Source organism: Cornus florida, unplaced genomic scaffold (genome assembly GCF_030987335.1).
Source record: "Cornus florida cultivar Cherokee Brave unplaced genomic scaffold, ASM3098733v1 CherokeeBrave_3.0.0_Hap2_Chr01, whole genome shotgun sequence".
NCBI classification, from domain to species: domain Eukaryota; kingdom Viridiplantae; phylum Streptophyta; class Magnoliopsida; order Cornales; family Cornaceae; genus Cornus; species Cornus florida.
The window spans coordinates 84,399,272-84,418,910 of NW_026775571.1; the positions used below are offsets into that span (position 1 = coordinate 84,399,272).

A 19,639-nucleotide genomic window follows, 5' to 3' on the forward strand; every position below is an offset into this window, starting at 1 on the left:
CGGCTCCAGGAGAGAGAAAGCCGGCTCTCCCTCATGGAGAGCCGGCTCCACAAGGTGTAAAGCCGGCTCCCCATGGATAAATTATACCAGAGGTGAAGATGAGCAAGAGACTAAGGAGATAGAAAACTAGACAAGGGTTGGGAAGGCTTTTGAAATCATGACGTGGCTAGCCATGCAAGCATCGGTCTAACAAATCTGTTAAAATAATCTGTCCTAATATCATTTTCCTTATTGATAAGGATAGGAAATCTAAAAAGACAATTGTGTCATTTAAAAAGTAATAATCATTTATTTGTAAAGTTAATATTAGAATTATCATTTCATTTAAGATTATAGTGTAAATATAGAAAAGTGGAGTGCGAATATCGTTTCCCTTTATATAATGTATTTCTCTATATAGATAGAGAGAGGAGAGATAAAGTTTATATCTTGATTGATATTTTCTTTCTTTATTTATTACCACAACAATGATTTATATATAATCCTACTCTATGTAGATAAATAGAGAGAGGATAGAGAAAGAAAGACACTAACTAGGGGTATTTTTGTTATTTACATTTATAAATATTTTGTATTATATTGAATTGAAAAAGTAAGAATAAATGAGTCCATTGTTTGAGTCCAAAAAGTAATTTGGTAGTGCAAGTAAAAGTTAAAATTAAAATATTTATTTAGGTAGAAATTTGATCTAACTGAAGCGGTGTTAGTATAATTTACTTTTTCTTTTTGTGGTTTATGTAAGATTTTGTTATTCAATAGCCCAAAAGGCTACAATAGTTGTTGCCCACTGTTCCCATTTTGGCTTTTATTTATTTATTTATTTATTATTTTATTTATTTTACGTTTCAGTTATTCAAAACGCAAAATGTTAGTAGTACTAACTAATAAACAATCTCAAAGAAAATAATAAAAAATAAAAAACGAACCGACGCAGAACGGCAGAAGTATTGTCAAACAGGGCCTTAAGCTAAAGCCCGTTCAATGGTCGGCCCATCTTGGTTTTTAGTCTTTTAAAAACCCAAAAAAAAAAAACCACAGTAGTAGCCGACTGAAGATCGTTTTCTAGACAGAGAAAGTAGAGAGAGAGAGGAAGAATGGGGAGGAGCTCGGTAATTCGTCCGTGGATGCTACGCCATCTCCTTCGCAGCAGGCCAGGTATTACTCCATTATCTTCTCTCAGAGAAACCCCAATTTCATCTGCGAACAAAGTTTCAAACTCTTCTCTAAGTACTTCGAGAGCATTGTTCAATTTCACTATCGCCCCAATAACCACCGCAACATTTCTTCTTCCGGAGCATTTCAACCTTTGCCGAAACTTTTGCTCGTCATCCTCAGGTATCTCTCTATTCCAAAAATAATAGAAAGCTTGTTGTTTTCAAGCTTTAGGGTTTTACTTTTTGGTTTCTTAATTGTTGTTGATATCATGTACTAAATTATGGTGCCTCTGAGCTTTAATTAATTAATTTATTTTGGTGTAGTTTCTTATTGAAATAAAAAAAGTTCACTGCTTAGGAGAATACTTATATTGGTTTTAGAACCTGCTAGGATGAATTTCTCAAAACATTGGTTTAAAAATAAATAGGGGAGTGCAAGAGAACATGCATACGGGACATAATTTCTTTATTGGGTAGATATGTAAACAATTACAAAACGATATGAAAGAAAACAAGTTCATTGAAACATGAAATGTAACAAGACATGAAATCAAATCTGATTGTTGTATTTGGTTTGTCACAATACTGATAAATTTATTTATTATTATTATTTTTAAAAAAAACTTTTAAAGAGTATTTCACTGTCTCACTGAACCCAAAAATTCAATTACTTATGGTGGTTGTTCGGATTTGAAAAAAAGTTCATATCGGGATTTTTGTTTCTAAATTCCTATTGTCAGTCTCCGTAAGGGGTTTTTGCTGTTTACTTTGAAAAGCAATTATCTTAGTTTCTTGCTGGACTTGCACAAGGATTAAGGTTCAAATTACTCGTAAGTGCTGCTGCAACTGTAAGAGTTTGTCGTATATCTTAGAGGAAAAGAAATTTTGGAAATTCTACATAAGAAGCAGAGACAAAACCTCGATGTCTCAAGTTCATTTAGACTGAGATAGACTTGAGCTTTCTGTAGTGTAAAATAAATGATTGGAATTACTTCAGTTGTTTTAAGTGGCGGCTTTGAGATTGGGAGTTATATGGCATAGGGAATGCCTTATGTTGATGCAAGATTCTGTGGTGATCAAGAACGATGTTGTAGAAGCAGAGAAAGAAAGAGTAATCGAAGGGGCACTGGTGTGGTACCGGCCAAAGGGTTTCCAACGATTACTCACGCTTTGGCCGGTACCACACCGGTGCCCTTCGATTATTCTTTTTTATTTTATTTTTTTATATGCAGCTACGATGTCGTTCCTCGTTGCCACAGAATCTTGCATCAACAACTTAAAAGTAAGGATTTTTTTTCCTGACTCACTAATAAAAAAAACGTGAGATTTTTTTTAGGATGTAGCATGAATTTGAATGGTAGAGGATGCTGGTAGAGACAAATCATATGTTGAGGTATTGCCATATTGGTTTGTTACTTTAGTTCATCACAATTTTTGATTTTTGAATTTTTTTTTTTTTGTAGTATTGGTGAGAATTTTATGAGAAGGTTGAAGGTAGAAAATTCTGTTGCAGGTGCATTTCGATGAAAACATTGGGTGTAATTCAGGTCCATAAATAAAATTTCGTGCAAATGAGAGAGTTGACTAACCCCTTAATGCCTTCTTATGATTTGAGTCTCTAGAGTAGCCTTCATTCCAGAATATGGAGAAATTATTACTATCTAATAATTTCTCCTGAATATGGGCAAATAGCATATTTTGATGTATTTGAGTAAGTATATGATCCCAATGACATCAGACTGATATTTTTTTATTCAGTTGCTGATATTTAGCGACTATATATATTTTACATATTCTTACTTATCAGAAACATTTTGGGGCAATATTTATGAATGCTTTTGGGGGTAGAAAAATTTATGTGCCCTTCAATGCAAATATTGGGTGTAATTCATGTCCTTGCATGTATTTCCTAATCACCAGTTTTAATTTTTATCTTGTTTAAATATAGGTATTTGCGGTAGGTATTCATGCATGAATTCCCTAAAGTTCTTATAACTTAGTTTTGGTGCTTCGTTGCTTTTTTTTTTTTTTTCCATCCATTTTGATGAACTGATTCCTTTATTGAAAAGTTGCTATTGTTATTTGTGTAAAAATAATATTAATTTGTTGAAACAATCCAGGTTCATGCTGTTTATAATTTGCTAAATCTTTAAATTAGTTCCAGGTCCATCAAATATGGTGGTGATTGAATCTGAAGAGGAATTCAATAGTTCACTTCGCAAAGTTCAAGGTATATTTTTGTATTTTATTTATTATTTGTTTTCATATGTTAGTATTTGGTTCACCAGTTACAAAGGCTTTGGTGTTGCTTACTTATTTATTAAAACCTATTGTAACAGATGAATCTTTGTCAGCAATATTCTACTACACTGCATCATGGTGTGGGCCGTGTAAGATTCTTATGGGTGATATGGATACATTTATTTTTATATATTAGAAATTAATGTTAACTAGGATGTTTAATGTAAAGGGTTTTGCGTTACCATTTTATTGTATATTCACATCTTGTGCAGGTAGGTTGTTAGCTCCTATCCTTAAAGAGGAGAGTGAGGACTACCCTCATGTCACCACATATAAAGTTGACATTGATAAGGTATGAGGGAAGTTTGATATTAAGTTGTGTTTCTGAGCTGGGTTTCAAAAAAGCATTCCCGAGGATTGCCTCACAACCTAGTATCTTATTAATTTAGCCTTTATTCTTGTTGGTGGTTCACACATTAAATCTCTGAATATTATATCGTGGTGTCCATATGCGCAAGATCGCAATTTTTAAAGGGCAACAGAAAATGATTTGAATTTGTGTTAAGGGAAACAATGTTTGGGTGACTTCTATGGACGTACAATTGTATTAAATATGGGGTTTAGTCCATTTTTATGGAGGGAAGCCAACAGTCATGCTTTGGGAAAACACGATGGCATTGCAAACTACATTTTTTTTCCCCTTAATTTTCTTTTCTCTTTCCTTTTCTTTCTTTTTCTTTTTCTTTTCCTTTTTCTTTTTCTTTTTTATTTATTTTTAAAATCTTTTATTTTTATCAGTATTATTGTTTTCCTTCTCAATGACATGTAAACTATGTAGAGCCATTCTAAGAATATAGATGGAGACGGGGGCGGGGGGGCAAATTGTATTATTTTTCTTCTCTTTTGTGTGTGTGTGTATATGTATAGACTCTTATGGTTTATGTATATATAATTTGCATGATATTTATTCCAAGGCCAGCTTTCGGAAACACAGTGCCAATTAAAGTAGATTAGTGTGATTAATTAGTGCCCTAATTTGCACACATGCACACACACACACACAAGTGACACTTATATATATATATATTGCTGATGTAAATTAATGTATTCTATTATCCAAACTATGGCTTGTTGAACATCTAAATATGAGTAAAGTAGATTATTAGAAACTATACTAGACAATTAAGCCATGGTACCACACTTGCCAAAAAAAAAAAGGTGGCCAGGATAACATACAAGGCTAATAAGTCAGAAGGCTGTGTATACCTTATATAGTGTCAGTATAGGTTGGCAAATGATATCAAGTACTAAAATGTTGTAACAAGTATTACAATAATAATTAACAATTCTTTTTTTTTTTTTTTTTTTTTTTTAAATATATTTGAAGTTTTTAAAAGTAAGTTTAAAATATTCATTTGACTTGGAGGAGTCACAAGTAATTTCCTTTGCAAACCGCCTCTTATTATCATAGATGGGTAACAAAATAAGAATTTGTAAAAAAATATTGGGGAAGGCTAGCTTTAATTTTCCTATACAAATCACCATTAATAGAGGTTTGAGAAATTTTTGCAACCCCCCCATGGAGACATGATTACTGTGAAGGGCGACATGGGAATGACTGCAGAATTTTATTTGATCAAACAATAGTCAAATCATTTTATGATTAAGTTTCTGGGTTGTTTTTTTATTTATAAAAAAAAAAAGTTTCTGGGTTTTTTTTTTTTTTTTTGCATTTATTTGCTACTGAGGACATGTAGGAATCAGTTGCTTTGATTTGGTTTTTATTTGAAATTATTAGACGATAGCTAGTTAGTTTTTTTAGTATTTGGAGGTTGAAGACATTGTTCAAACTTTTAGGAAGACTTGAAGCCATGTTTGGTTATGGCCCCCACCAAGCTTTATTAGTATACCTATCGATATGCATATAATTTTGAAGCATTTTTCCCCAATGTGGTCAGAATATGTCCATTATATGATGGCTTTCCTATCTTATGATCAGATTAAGTGGAAGTAGAACTACAAGGTGCATTCTGCAGGCACATGTTGTTTGTTTTTAAAAATCGTTGAATGTCTTGTAGATCAATTATTTGAGTGGTGCAAAAGAATGACAAAAGGAGCAATACCGTATGTGTGCATTTAGTGATGTGTGGAACAATTTATTTATTTATTATTATTTTTAATGGTGGGGTTTTGGGAATTCTATTTGGTAATAGTCTCGGTAAATTTTGTTATTACTAGCATTTAACTTAACTAAGAACGTCACTAGAACAATCAGAAAAGAATCATGTTAGATACCGTCAAATGCTATGTATGGAAATATGGGCATTTTTAGTTGAACACTGGCATGATTTATTTTGTTTTGACTGAAGGAGTGAGACATGGGCATTTGAAAGGATTTTGTTGAACCATGGCATGCTTCCTATTGTTTGATGAAATGAGTGTTTTAATATGATTGTGATTTTGTTTTCTGCTATTTAGTAGAATATTTATTGGTATGCAGGTTGACTGAATCTACGGCCTTAGTAGGATTCATGTAGCCGACCCCAAGTAATTGGGAAAAGGCTTGGTTGTTGTTGATGTATTTATTTGTATGCAGGATGCCATGATTTTGTGGAATCCAATATTTAAATGTTATACAGGATTGGAAAAATGTATTTTTTTAAGATCATCAAGACAATTGTATGTGGGATGCGCATTAGGATTGGCTAACCCCAAAACTGACCTGATCTGACCACTATGGCTTGGTTCGGTTTTCTTTGGATGTTTGGATCCATTTTGATTATTAAAAAGTGAAGGGATAAAAGTGAAGAATTAATGAGGGCAGTCCGGTTTTGTGTTAGGTGGTCAGGTTACCCAAGCCAACTTGAGAACCAACCTTGTACATATATTCGTAAATGTATGGAATGAGTGCCCATGTATTTCAATGTTATTTTTTGATTGATATATGTCATTATGGCAAGTGTTCTCATACCTTTGGTCTCACACTTATATACACAAGGAGACAAAAGGCCGTCACTGTTAGAAGTGATTGTTTTGGTTCTTGACATGGTTGGTTATGTTCTTTTCTTCTTGAAGAGTTGCTTCCACTGCAGATATTGTTATTGTATTGGGTTTTCCTTTTCTGCATTTTATTATTTTCCTGTTATGCAGACTTCTTTTTGGTTTGTGTTTCACTATCTCTCTTAAATTCTTCGATGGACTCTTTTGGTTAAAAAACAAAAATAAAAAGGATGGAAATTATATTCCTAGTGATGATGAACTTAAATTTATCATGTAAATTCCTTTTTGCTGTTTGATGCTCTAAATTATCCTTATTGGTTCTAAAGAGTATGGCATTCTTACTGCATAATGTAACAGTTCTAGAATTTTTTTTTCCTTGTTAAACTTGCAGGAGGGGCTTCAAAGCATATTGAACAAATTTAGTATTCACTCTGTGGTAAATCAATTCTTTCCTTTCCGGGTGTCTGATTTTATAAATTATGTTAGGCTTATTTATAGCAGCATGCGACAAAATGATTATTTTCATGTATCATGTTCCAAATTTAGATATGCATATATCATCTGTGTGCATAACCTTTGAATACTGCTTTAGGACAGTTTATGGTGCATTAATGATACATATTAATTGTAATTGTTATATGAGTGCATATTTTCTGTGCGCGTAACCTTCGAATACTGCTTTAGGACAATTTATGGTTAATGATGCATCATAACTGTTATATATTACTCATCAAGGAAAATGTTAGATAAGATTTTCGAAGTATTTGAAGTCAGCCTAGTTAATCTGTGGAACCATCCTTACATCTAAAGCACAAGGAGATTCCTATAACAAAGAAAAAATGGTATTATTGTTTGATATTAAGTATGCAATGTAACCGTAGATGCATGCTATATGATAACATATAGCAAATGTGACACATGCCACATAGCAACTTGATTGTATTTGGAAACTGGAAGAAGCATTTTTTTTTTGTTTGAAGAAAAGCAAGCTATAACATTTAGTTATGGAGTTCTTTTGTTTTTATTTATGTTTCATTTGTGGAATATTTGATCACATACTGTAATATTCTGGTCACTTTACTGGAGCACTTGCACAGTGTTGTTGTTCTTGCTAATGTAACAGTCTCATTCTAACCTAGCAGTCATTTTTAGGGCATTTTTCCCTTTCATTATTCATAGTTTGGAGGGCCCATATTAAATATGGTTTATGGATGGGATTTAATGTAATTACGGTTAGTAATGAACTTTGATAAATACTCATAGCCTTCTAGCAAAGGTCGGTTGTGTGACTTGTTCAATTAAAAATTTTGTTCTTTCCTTTTGGAATGATTGGTTTGAGGCTTTCTTGAATGAAAGATTGCTCCTTGAAATGGTGCTTTTTTATTTTTATTTTTTATTATTTTTCTTGTTTTTAGTTTTTATTTCACAGTCTTTGCATTAGTTGTCATAGAATGTTCTGGTTGGATTTGTCATTTTATGCTGCATCAAATACGAAGAGGAGGAGTTGTGTGTGAGAGAGCAGGCACTGAAGTGCTAGCCCCTAACCAACAAGGAGGAGGAGAATTATGAAGGTAAGTTAAAGTCTTAACAGCTTACTCGATTTGAAACTCCATCTCATGATAATGGTGATGGGATATTTAACAACTAAATATTACGATCGTGCTCAGTGTAGAGAGCCTCATAAGTAGGAATATCTAAGATGGTCCACAACTTTGCTTCAGAAGAGTTGTCAAAATTTGGAGAAGTTCAAGCAACAATTGGAGTAGCTAGACTGAAAACTCGACAAATTTATGAATAAAAGTATTGTGAAAGTTTTGCATGGAAATTTTGGAATGCGATCACAGTCTTGAAGATATAGGTTTGGAAAGCTTGAGGAAATTCTTTCATGATGTTTGATTCAGTTTTCGATTCAAAGTTAATGTTGAGTGAAAAGGATTTTTGGACTACTTTATTAGTGTAGAAGATTTGTGTGAAGTACAAGCCAAAGTTAAAAACTTAAAATAGCTAATTTTTAAGGACAGGCATATGTGGAAGATCACTTGGATTGGGATTCACCACCGATATTGGATGACCATCCTGAACATGTTGATGCCTTTGACCTGATAGTTTGGGAACCCCACTAACATTTGATGAATATCCAAGAGAACAGATTTAACCATTATTCATTATCTTATGATGTAATATCGACATTCCCTTGGTTTACTAGGTACTAGATTGTGATGTGCTCAGTAGATACAAAGGGAGAAGTATCCCTAGGGGGTGGATTTGGCGGATACAAAGGGAGAAATGTCCCAGGGGGGTGGAATCATTGGTCAAGAACTAAGCAGAGGTATTGGGTTCTATTTTCATCTTGAGACCATCCTAATAAGGGTTTTTCTTGTGTGGCATTGAGGTTGTGTCTAAAGGGGAATAGTCCCACATGAAAGGTGGGGACCTCTCTAGTAAAAGAAAAAAAGGAGGGATTGAAATTTGATTGTATTAGGGAATATTTCATGGCTTGTCAATCAATTCTGTAAGAAATCAATTGTGCATGGATAGAGTAAAGGGTATATTCTCAAACTTGTGATAGTAATTAAGTTGTGTCCCACAATAATTTGCTTTTATGCTCAATTGAACGAAAACAAGTTACAAAGACATTCTTTGTGCAAGAATTCTCATGAGAGAATTAAGGCTAATGTCCACTGCTTTTGTCATGTAATCTGATGATGACCGGAAAGATGAGAGGACTATTTGGGCATCATCTAGTATAATAGTGGAAAAAAATAAAAGTGGAATTGAAGACGAATTTTTATCCACCTGGGGAATGGCAAGCCGTGTGGCTCTTAATTTATGGAGAACTTCATATTGTAAGTAGGGATCAAAGGAGCAAACTTTGATATTTTGTTTCTGGAGTTTTATTTTATTTAAGTTTATGCGAGTTTTGGTGAACAAGTTGATGTCCCTTGAATGGTAGAATTATTGAGTGACATTTTAAGTAGTTTATTTTCTTTTTGGAATTCTTGAATTATTGCATGTGTTCTTTGGGTATTATAGTTTTTAATGAGAAAAACTGGAAACTTGTAGTTTACTGTTCACCTTGCAATGGGAGGTGAAAGTGTGTTGAATATGTTGCACTGGGTTGATAAAAGATGATGGTTGATTGGGAAAAAGTGGAGGGGGAGAGTGTTCTTGCCGGCATTAATTGGGGTTTTCCTCTCTCTCTCTCTCTCTCTCTCTCTCTCTCTCTCTCTCTCTCTCTCTCATGTACATATCTGCTGGTAAAAAGGTCTTGTTGTGCTTTTCGTTCCCTTTTTTACTCAGTTATACTTAGGTCGTCGAGATTGATACTCAAAGGGTAACAATGTATGAAGATTGGCGATAAAAATAATAATCAATCGTGAAGTAAAAGTTAGAATCTGATAAGATGGACAGTGATGCCATTCAAGGACTTGTTACCCTCAATGATTATAAACAACCTTACCTTTTTCTCTTTAGGTAGCCCCAATGCCCCTTTACGGGCCCTTATAACGCACGCAATCCCTATAGTGGGGTCCGACCGAGCCGTCAACATTGAAAAAGGTTAAGAGACCGATCCAGCAGCAAAGGCCAGAGACGGTTTCAAAACCTCTCTCGTAAAGTCAAATAGCGAAGAACCTGACGACGCGCGGCTTTTCTAAACGAGTGGTAGCAAATTGTGTTGCATGTGTAAGGATGCAGTGCAGGTTGTTGGTCACCTCCCATTTCAGTGTCATTTCTATAGGCCTTTCGATTATGATTCCTTGTTTGTTTGGGGTTCATTGGGTTATGCTGATGTCAATTGGGAGATCTTCAGTTGTTGGCATGGAGTCTGCCAATAGAAGAGGGAGACAAACTCCCTGGGAGGCAGTTTCTCTTTGCCTTATGCGGCGTGTCTTGAGGGCGAGGAACAGACATATATCTGAGGAGGTTGTAATGTGGATATCATATTTGGAACAAATGATGTGAAGCACGTTGCACTGGAGAGTAAGCCTTCGAAAAACTAAGTTTTAACCTGCAAGAATGTCGTGGATATACCGGTTCTATAGTATTGGATTGTTGAAGTGGGCACTCTCTACTACTAGTATAAGACTGTGTCAAGAGCTGCCCCACGCTGGGCAGATAGTCTGTGCTTTGCGCTACACGAGGGCCAACTGTTTTTGAAGACCCATCTACACAGGTAGGAGGGATCCTTCCTTTTAAGTGCCAGCAACTTCTCTTCTCTAGGTGATGTGGGACGTCATAGTCACTCCCGCTTGGGACCCAACGTTATCACTGGCCTGACCCACATGGGCTTGTGCATGCTCTCTCAATATTTCGACTCGGGATTGGCTCTGATACTCTCTGTTAGGACCTGTCCTGTACTGTGCTGTTACGTCCCGCTTTGTGTTATACGATTCCTTATGGTTTTTCAAGACGCCTCTACATATGTAGGAGGCATCCCCCCTTATAACTGCTGACAACTTTTCCCCCTAGGCAATGTGGGATGTGACAGACTGCCTTAGTAGCAAAGTTTGAAGTGGTACACTTTGAGATCCAACTTCGGGATGTCATAGAGAAGGTTAACATTATGGAATGTCAATATCTATCAAAATAAACCTTCCTCTATTGGAAGTACTTTGGCTAGTCTTCGTTCTTTATGTTCCATTTGTCATTTGATATTTGATAATACAAAGATTGGAAAAGGTAATGAAGGATGTCTTATGGAAGGTATTAGGGAGGATTCAAAGAGGGTGTCAGCATCCGAAGGAGGAAATTAGACATTTCGATACATGGTTCTATGAAATTAGACATTGCATTGAACATGGATTTGGGATTTGGGTTAGATTGTCTGAGAGATGCAGTTCATGGAGTTGGGTTCTGCAATGGAAATATGGGTGTGGGAGAGGGGAGTTGTTTTCGGAAAGGCATTCAAACGATTGGGGGTAGGTGTTTCGAAGAGCACCATGCATTGATTAGAAGATATTTGAAAAAGTTTTTTGCTAGCATTCTTAGGTCTCAGATTTCTTTTTATCATGATGTATGTTGGAGGGAGTTGCCTTCGAAACATGTATTTCTAGAAAATGGAAACTTTAGCTATGGATATGTTTAATTGGTGGGTAGCTCATTCAATAGATTCCTTTGTTTGGAGAAGGTTGTGATAGGAGTTATGAGGAAGCGGTTGGCTGACAGTTGTGAGAAATCGAGGATTAAATGATTTTGAAGAATGACAGAGTAAGAACTAAGAATGAGACAGAAGGAGTGGATCATCTTCTAACAACTGCTATTTGTTTGAGGAACTGTGGCCCTTTATTACCCCTTTATTTGAGAGGTTGGATTTTACTAGCTTCAGTTTTTTTTATTAATTTTTTGTATGGCATGTGGTGCGTTTCATAGTGGAACACTTTGGAGTTTAATGTCTGCTTCTCAATGCATTAATTTGGAGTGAGCAGAAATGCAGTCTAATGAACTTTCTAAGATAAACAGCTCTTGCCTACAAGGACCAGGGGAGAGTTGTCATTTGCTACTATGGCCATGTATTATTGAATAGACTACCCCCATCAAACTAAATTTACTAATTTTATGGCTTGCCTTTATGCATGCATACGTATCTTTACACACAGAATTCTATGATTGATGCTTTTGTTACTGCATTAGTTTATTGACTGGTTAGATTATTTATAATTAATCTTTATGATGCTGAGATCAATATTTTGCTGCAGCCTACACTCCACTTTTTCCATGATGGGAAAAAGGCTGATGAAGTAATCGGTGCTGATGTTGAACTCTTGAGACAGAAGATGAAAGAACTCTACCATGAGGATTACGAGTAATCCTCATCCTTGCATGTATGCCTGCAAAATTAGTAATTACAGCACATCCATGGGTTCTTTCTTCAAACGAAGACCATTATATAGAATCAGGTTTTCAATTAGGTTATCATGGATCTGGTATAAATCCAAGCCCTTTCTAAATCCAACCCTTCTTTGTTAGTTCTACAACCGCTAATATATTTGTTTTGATTTCTTTCCTTTCTATACTTTGGGATACATATTTATGGATTTTTTTTGTTTAGTGGTACATTGCACAAAGATTGTGCATCTCTCATATGAAGGCATTGTGGTGATGAGATTCCGATGGTTGCTTGCCTTCATATTGAATACTAAATTGTGTGCTTGTGAGGATCTTGTATTTTTAACACAATAGAGTTAAAGAATTAATATCCTTGAAACCATGTACAGATGGACCTTATCCTAATTATCAAACACAATCAAAATCACTTCATTTGGATCATTGAATATCCCATGTGGCATCCGAATGCTCTTTGTAAGGAATTGGGGAAAGCATAAACGCTCCATACAATTTGTGAGAAATCAGTGAAACCAGTTAGCAGTTAGGTTGGGGGTGCAGGTGGCTGCTGTAGGTTTCCGTGTTCTATTTATTTTGACGTATTTTCTTGGAAATGTAATAGGTTTGATCGATTGGGATTTGTTTTGTGGAAGCCATCTCTCCTTATATGGAGGGTATAAGTTACAGAAGAACAGTACAACATTCAGTGTCAAGGTGGTTTGTCAAAATTTTCATATCTTCTGTGGCCCTTTTTCAGTTTCTTAAGCCGAGTTTGTCACAGAATGAAGTAGGTTGCATATATCATGATAGTCGTCTTTCTTTAAAACTAATACGGTTGATATCTTCTTGTTTTGGTCATGTTGATTATCAACTCTCTCCCTCTCTCTCCCTACAACTTTGTCCAGACAACCTGTACAAGCTATTCTGCAACAATCATCTTAAAATCCTCATTGACAAGGTGTCCTCTAAAATGCAACATGGAAAGCAAGCTTCATTTGCTTTGGCCTTTTCAATAGAGGGGTCAGGTTTTGCAGGATCAAAATTTGCCGACTAATCGAATTCCATCTTCAACTTCTTTGATACACACCTTTTATCCTACAATGTTGTGAGCTCTACTTTTGTATCTCTCCCCTCTTCTCTGAACCAGTCTTCTTTATTAAATTCCTAAACTGAAGAAAAAGAGATGGCATTCTGTGCCAAACACAATCTTTGCTTTTCCTCCATCTTTTGTGATCTTTCCTTGGTTAAGCTACCAAATCTAACAAAACTAATTTCTATTACAAGAATTTGAGAATATACCAACCCTGGTACGGATAGCGTCTTTCCAAACATATCCCTTCAATCATCTATGAGTTTTCTTATAAGAAAAATCATTTAGAGTCCAACAGTCGACTGTTTTGTTCTGAGTGTGAGCTGTTGTAATTGATTGTTGATGTCATAATAACGTCAACCGTCACTCACACCAAATTGTTTAAACCGTAAGACTTCCTATTATAACTTATCTGATATCTGAGGAGTTCGGGAGGAGCAAATTAAGTGCAAATCAAGTACAAACGTAACACTTTTCAAATTATTTTTTACAAGGTGGTTTCCTCTAAAATCTAATACAGTATTTATTTTTATATTTAGTAGCTTGGATTTGTACAGGGCTGTAAAACATAATCTTTCATCTGAGAGTTGGGATCCCTCTCACATGCGAGTGGGATCGGTACAGCATCCCATCACTCACACTGTACTGCAGAGATCCGTGCTCTTCATCTGAAACTTGAATTGAAATAAGTTACGATTCATATAAATTACTTTTTCCTTGAAGACCTAAGGTATAATTTTTTGCTAATAAGTTGCGGAAAGAAATGGAAGCATTAAGTGTTGCAATAAGATGTGCCTTGGTATAGCTACAACAGATTTCCTATTTCTTTACCTTCTTTGTCCAAGGATCGTTTTGTAACATCCAAGAGAAACAGGAGATGAATAAAATAGAGAATTTTTAAGGAAAGAAAGACATAAAAGAAAAGGCAAAAAAAAATGGAGTTTAAGAGTTCGAGTCTTGTAAGGAAAAAAAAATATAGGCGGTGAATATAGCGTTTGTTTCAACGTTCAAAAAAAATAATAAATAAATAAAAGAGGAAGGAAGATAGAAAATTGATTTTCAAATGGTATCATACTTCAGTTGAAGTCTTGTACAAAGAAAAATTTAACAAGTTTAATACTGCATAGTTGCTACACACGCACACACAGAAGGCACACACCCTTGACAGAAAATATAAAAGTAAAAGGAAAAAGGAAATAATTTAAGAAATACAGTGGGTTTAAACCAAAGCTTTACTTGGGGGAGGGGGAACAGAAACTGTGTTTTTGTTGTAAAGTATTTTTTCTAAAAAATTTGAAAATACGTTTAGGAACAATGTTTTATTATGCAAATGTCGGAAACAGAAACATGCAAAATATGGTTCTGGGCCACGAACAGTTATCAAAATAAGAAAAAATATTTTTTTGATATTTTAGCCGATTTTGAACCACTGTTCATAAAATGTTTTAACACTACGTAAAATAAAATAACACTATACCAAACATAATTTTACTATCAAAATTGATACTGCAATAACTCAAAAATAAAAACAGTACAAATAAAAGGCATGGCAAACATGACTCAGTTGGGTTGAGGCAAATATCTTGTGGGTATTCCAAGGGAGTCATTTAATGCTCTCACTGTCCATCAGCTGATCAAGGAAGGAACCAAAGCAGACATGCCAAATTTGCCCCAATGACCTTTTCTGTTATTGAAAGGATGTACGGTGCTTCACATGGAGAGAGAGAGAGAGAGAGAGAGAGTTGTAGAAGTAAAAAAGATACCCACCCTACACAAACCTCTTGAAGAGAAGTAGAGTTATAGGGTCAAAGATTGGATAGGAACAATGGTCAAAGAAACTGGACAATGATAGGTTTGGAATATATGGTGTTTAGTCCATTCACACCCTTCACCTCTCTCTAGACTACATAGAGAGAGAGAGAGAGAGTGACAAAGATTTCCCATCTGTTTCAGATGCATTGTAAATAACTCATCATCTCAGGAGATAAAACAAAAAAACCTGGTGTACCAAACTGACATTTCTCTCTCCCTCTCTACTTTATTACCATCATGTCCATCTATGTTGTTGGTTGAGAGGAGGGATGGCAGTGTACTGTCCCAAGAAAGTTAAATCAATGTGGGATTGTTGATAACAAATTGATTCAAGGAATAGGAGGTTCATGTTAACTGGCTTGTTTGTGTGGTGTGGAGTGTGGTGTGTGGATAAGAAGAGCAAAGGCCATTCCTTGTGTTCCCACTTTCAACATTTGGTACCCTACACTGCATACACAATTCAGTTTTACATGAGGAGAGCTTTTTCTAAACTTTTTGTACAAAAAGTACCTACTTTGTGAATATTAATAATATACATTATTAGGGTTTTGATCCATTAGTACATTTTAATTCACCATAAGTAATTACGGAAGTGGATTTTCTCGTGTCCTCCGCACCATCCGGTGCATCAAAACAACATAGTTTTGATAAACTTTAAAAAAAAAAAATCTCCTTTGAACTTTCGGATTGAACTTTCGAGTAACCATAGTCGGTAATTACCTATCATCACAATTTTAGTTAACTATATCCTTTTTTTGACTACTTTTTGGTCATCATGTCCTTTGATATTATAGGATTTGTTGTTTGGTGTGAATTGCCGTGCACCAAAACGGCCAAGACAGGTTGCACGGAGTCTCAACATGGAGCTCACAACACTGTGTGTCAAAATGACTTCGTTTGGTGCGCAAGACCCTCCAAACATGAGGTCATGATCCAAAACGTTCAAAACAGATTGCACGGCACTCTGTGCCTCTGTATCAAAATGACTTCGTTTGGTGCATAAGACCCTCCAAACATGAGGCGATCCAAAGGTCAAAACTCAACATGGAGCTCACTGCACTCTATGACACCGTGCCAAAATGACTTCGTTTGGTGCACAAGACCCTCCAAACATGAGGTGATCCACTTCCTTGATTAGTGAGTACCAAATTGACGTATCCAGTGGACCATTCCATAGGTCAGAAGGAAATCCACTGCGCGTAGCTTTGGTGCGAGCACAAAATTCCCTATGAACAAGAGGGGTTCCGGGTTCAACCAACCATAATTATAATCTACCATTATCATAATTTCACAAAATTCTTCATACACACTGGCTTTTTAGTCATCAACATAGTCCATTGATATTCCATGCTAGTTTGGTTATAAAGGTAACTTCAATGTCCCTCTACAAAGTTGCCTCCCAAAGCTTCAAACAGTCAAGAGGACTCATAGACTCATATCAAGCCGCCATAACGAGAGAGAGAGAGAGAGAGAGATGTTTGCCAGCTGCTAGTTGCATAAAGGCTGACAAGAGGACAGGGATTGATGAGGTGTGATGACTACTAGTAATATTCAGATGAGACTATGCTCTCTCTACCCTGTGACACCCACATAAATGCACACACAAACAATCATATATGTGTATATATACACACACATATGTCTCCCAAGTCCCACATAATGTATATAATGTATATGTATATGTCTCCCAGGTCCCAACTGGTCCCAACTTGATCAGATTCTGCAGGTTTAATGGGTGTGCTAGCTTTTAGTGCTCTAGCCAACACATCACTCATTGGTAAGTTGAACCTACTGTGAATTTACCAGACCCCCTGAACCAAACAACTCTTTTTCTAGAAAATTTTGTCTATGCACACACAGCTATATACCCAACAAATTGTTTTGCCAAAACAGTTTCCTAAATTAAATGCCATATATATATATATATTTTCTAGTGCCCCTTAATTTGGAAGGTCCCTAATGGTTTGCATTGTTAATGTGCAATTCAAATAGTCAGAGCAGTGTTATCTGATTAGGTTCCCAAGTGTGTATGAAAGAAAAACTTTGAGTTGATTTGTTTTGGTTACTGGTCCTAGTTGGAATGCATAACCTAACCCTTAGCAATTTGATGTTTCACAAGCTACAAGAGAGGAAAGAAGCCTTATCAACTTAGATATTTCACATGCTACAAGAGAGGAATATGGTTAACCGACACTCTTGACGTCGGGTTTTGTAAGAATCAAGATCCTCTTCACTACACCATGCAATACACAATATTAAGAATGCAACACAATAAGCGATTATGTAACACATTTACATTGTTAATGTAATGTTATAACACCATGAAATTGAGAATTATTACACACTTTTATCATTATGGCATCTTCAATTTAATGGTGTTACATTCTCAATTTATTTGAATATAAAAATCCACTCTACAAATGTGCGGTAAAAACATATGGCTTTTGTTTTGCTAACCGGACGTTTGTTGTAAGCCTGCTTAATTAAGAATTTTCTTCTAGAAAAGCAAGTTGAAGCTTACTTCCTCGTAAATTTAGGGCGCTACTATCAAAAAGTTGCAAAATACCCTTCCTCTACTATTTTTTTTTTAAACAATAAATACCCTTAATTTATCAAAAGTTTCAAATTACCCCCTTCTTGCAACTGAATGTTGGAATTTCCGTGTTAAAGTGGTAATGTGCAACGCATGTGATACATAGACTAGTTGTTTAGACAAAAATACCCTTAGGCATGTTCATTCTAATATTTACAATTGATTTTACAAGTCAAAGTTATTGGTGTTAGTTTATGTGTTCCAACATTGGTTGTAAGTGGGGATAATTTAAAATTTTTGGTAAATTAAGAGTGTGTTTAAATAAATAAATAAAAAAAAAAATAGTAAAGATAAGTAGTTTGCAATTTTTTTTTTTCAACTATAGTACAACGGGATTAGTGCAATTTAGCCTCTCATATTCCATCTGTTTCAAAAAAAAAAAAAAAAAAATTTAGGAATGGTAACTCACAAAAGGATATAATTTTTTTTTGGAATAGAGGACTAGTTTAGAAATCATTTTGTACCATGATTTGCATATATGTGTGTGTGTGTGTGTGTGTACATATTTAATGATGAAATGTGAATAGATTATGTTGTTGTTGCCAATTGCATGAGCAATGTAAGAGAGCCAGAACAAGAGGGAAAGGACATCACAAATTGGGGTCCTCAAAGCAATAATGCTCAAGGCGAAAGTGATTCGAGGGTACAACATATAGGACCCATTTTAATGTCAATTATAGGAACCTTTCTGGGTAGGTTTGACTGTAAATTTTAGTGATTGGATTGAGAGAGACAAAACATATCATGCGAGTACTGTGTTGCTTCCCACAGTGCAATCAAATCCACCATTATGAAACCCTAGCGCGCTCTCTCTCTCTATCTTTTCCCTCACCAACATTTCTCAGTCTTGCCTAACCTGATTACTGACCATGATGAATACTGTGATATATAGAAATATATATGGGCCAACTTTAGATTCTTTTGGTATGGTCTCTCAGTTCAAGGTCTCAATGAGTGAGTGAGATGCTTTCAAGACTTATCTCATTACATCCAAGTAATTTTCTCAATGCTTCTCATGATGTTTGAGCAAATTACATACGGGTAGATCATTTAACATTTATTACTTTAAATTGTCAAGACAGTTGGTTTGATTCGATTTTTTAGTGATCCGTTTCAACTCTAGTTTGAAAAAATGAAACCATTTAAAAACGGTTTGGTTTTAGTTTGGAGTTCTACCTGACTAAACTGAACCATTATATTAATTATATGGTCAATTACACTTTCTTTTCCTAAAGTTTGGACAAATCACATGTGTGTAAATTGTTTAACATTTATTACTTTGACTTCTTTTAAATTTTAACACGTTTTTAAATTTTTGCATGTGTGATCAACGACACACTTAGAATTTTCTTTTCAGCAGACCAATTGACTAAATTTTAATAAATGACAATTTAGTCCATCCCATGTATGAAAGGACAATAAGATAAACTACGTGGAGGAGAAAGGAGGTTTGGACAAATTATACGTGCTAACTTTTAACTTTCAAAGTCGTCTTCCAATAAGTAGACTAATGAATAAAAAGAAGTCAAAATAACAAATGTTGAATGGGTCGAGCCACATAAAACATAGCCAGAGGGAGTGTTTGTACTGGACTTCGCGTGGGTGCATCAAATTGGTACTGTAGACATGAGACACTGGAGAGGATGGGTAAGGATCTGCATTGGGTACTTAAGAATTGACAAATTGGACAAGCCCTGTCATATCAGTGGCATTATTAGTTATGGGTTTAGAGTTTCAAAGTGAAAACGTTAAATTTTAAGAAGTCCAAATTCCAAAGAGAACCGAACCGACTGGCTCTGGGTCGGTATGTTGACCTGCAATTAACCAGTGATTCACGAGCCTTTATGCTGATTGGTTATGTATCAGACTCACCTTTTTCTAGGTGATGATGGTCTCATGACCCAAACCACTCATTGAAAACAACCC

General features: G+C 35.3%; 1 protein-coding gene across 2 annotated transcripts; it reads left to right on the forward strand.

Annotated features, from left to right (window-relative positions):
- The first annotated feature begins 1,025 nt into the window (after positions 1-1,025).
- LOC132303737 (thioredoxin O2, mitochondrial-like) lies at positions 1,026-12,553 on the forward strand. 2 transcript variants are annotated; one of them, XM_059801131.1, is made up of 6 exons: positions 1,026-1,335; positions 3,313-3,384; positions 3,494-3,544; positions 3,668-3,747; positions 6,787-6,831; positions 12,092-12,553. In XM_059801131.1, exons 1-6 carry the CDS (start codon positions 1,095-1,097, stop codon positions 12,200-12,202), a joined length of 600 nt encoding a protein of 199 aa, XP_059657114.1. In that variant the 5' UTR covers positions 1,026-1,094; the 3' UTR covers positions 12,203-12,553. The 2 variants fall into 2 exon arrangements, with proteins under 2 accessions (XP_059657114.1, XP_059657121.1); XM_059801138.1 differs by having other exon boundaries at positions 3,319-3,384.
- Positions 12,554-19,639: the final 7,086 nt, after the last annotated feature.

Coding starts and splice junctions, on each gene's coding strand:
- LOC132303737 (XM_059801131.1), top strand. CDS start 1,095: ATGGGGAGGAGCTCGGTAATTCGTCCGTGGATGCTACGCCATCTCCTT. Junction 3,748..6,786: donor ATAAAGTTGACATTGATAAG/GTATGAGGGAAG, acceptor TTAAACTTGCAG/GAGGGGCTTCAAAGCATATT. Junction 6,832..12,091: donor AATTTAGTATTCACTCTGTG/GTAAATCAATTC, acceptor ATTTTGCTGCAG/CCTACACTCCACTTTTTCCA.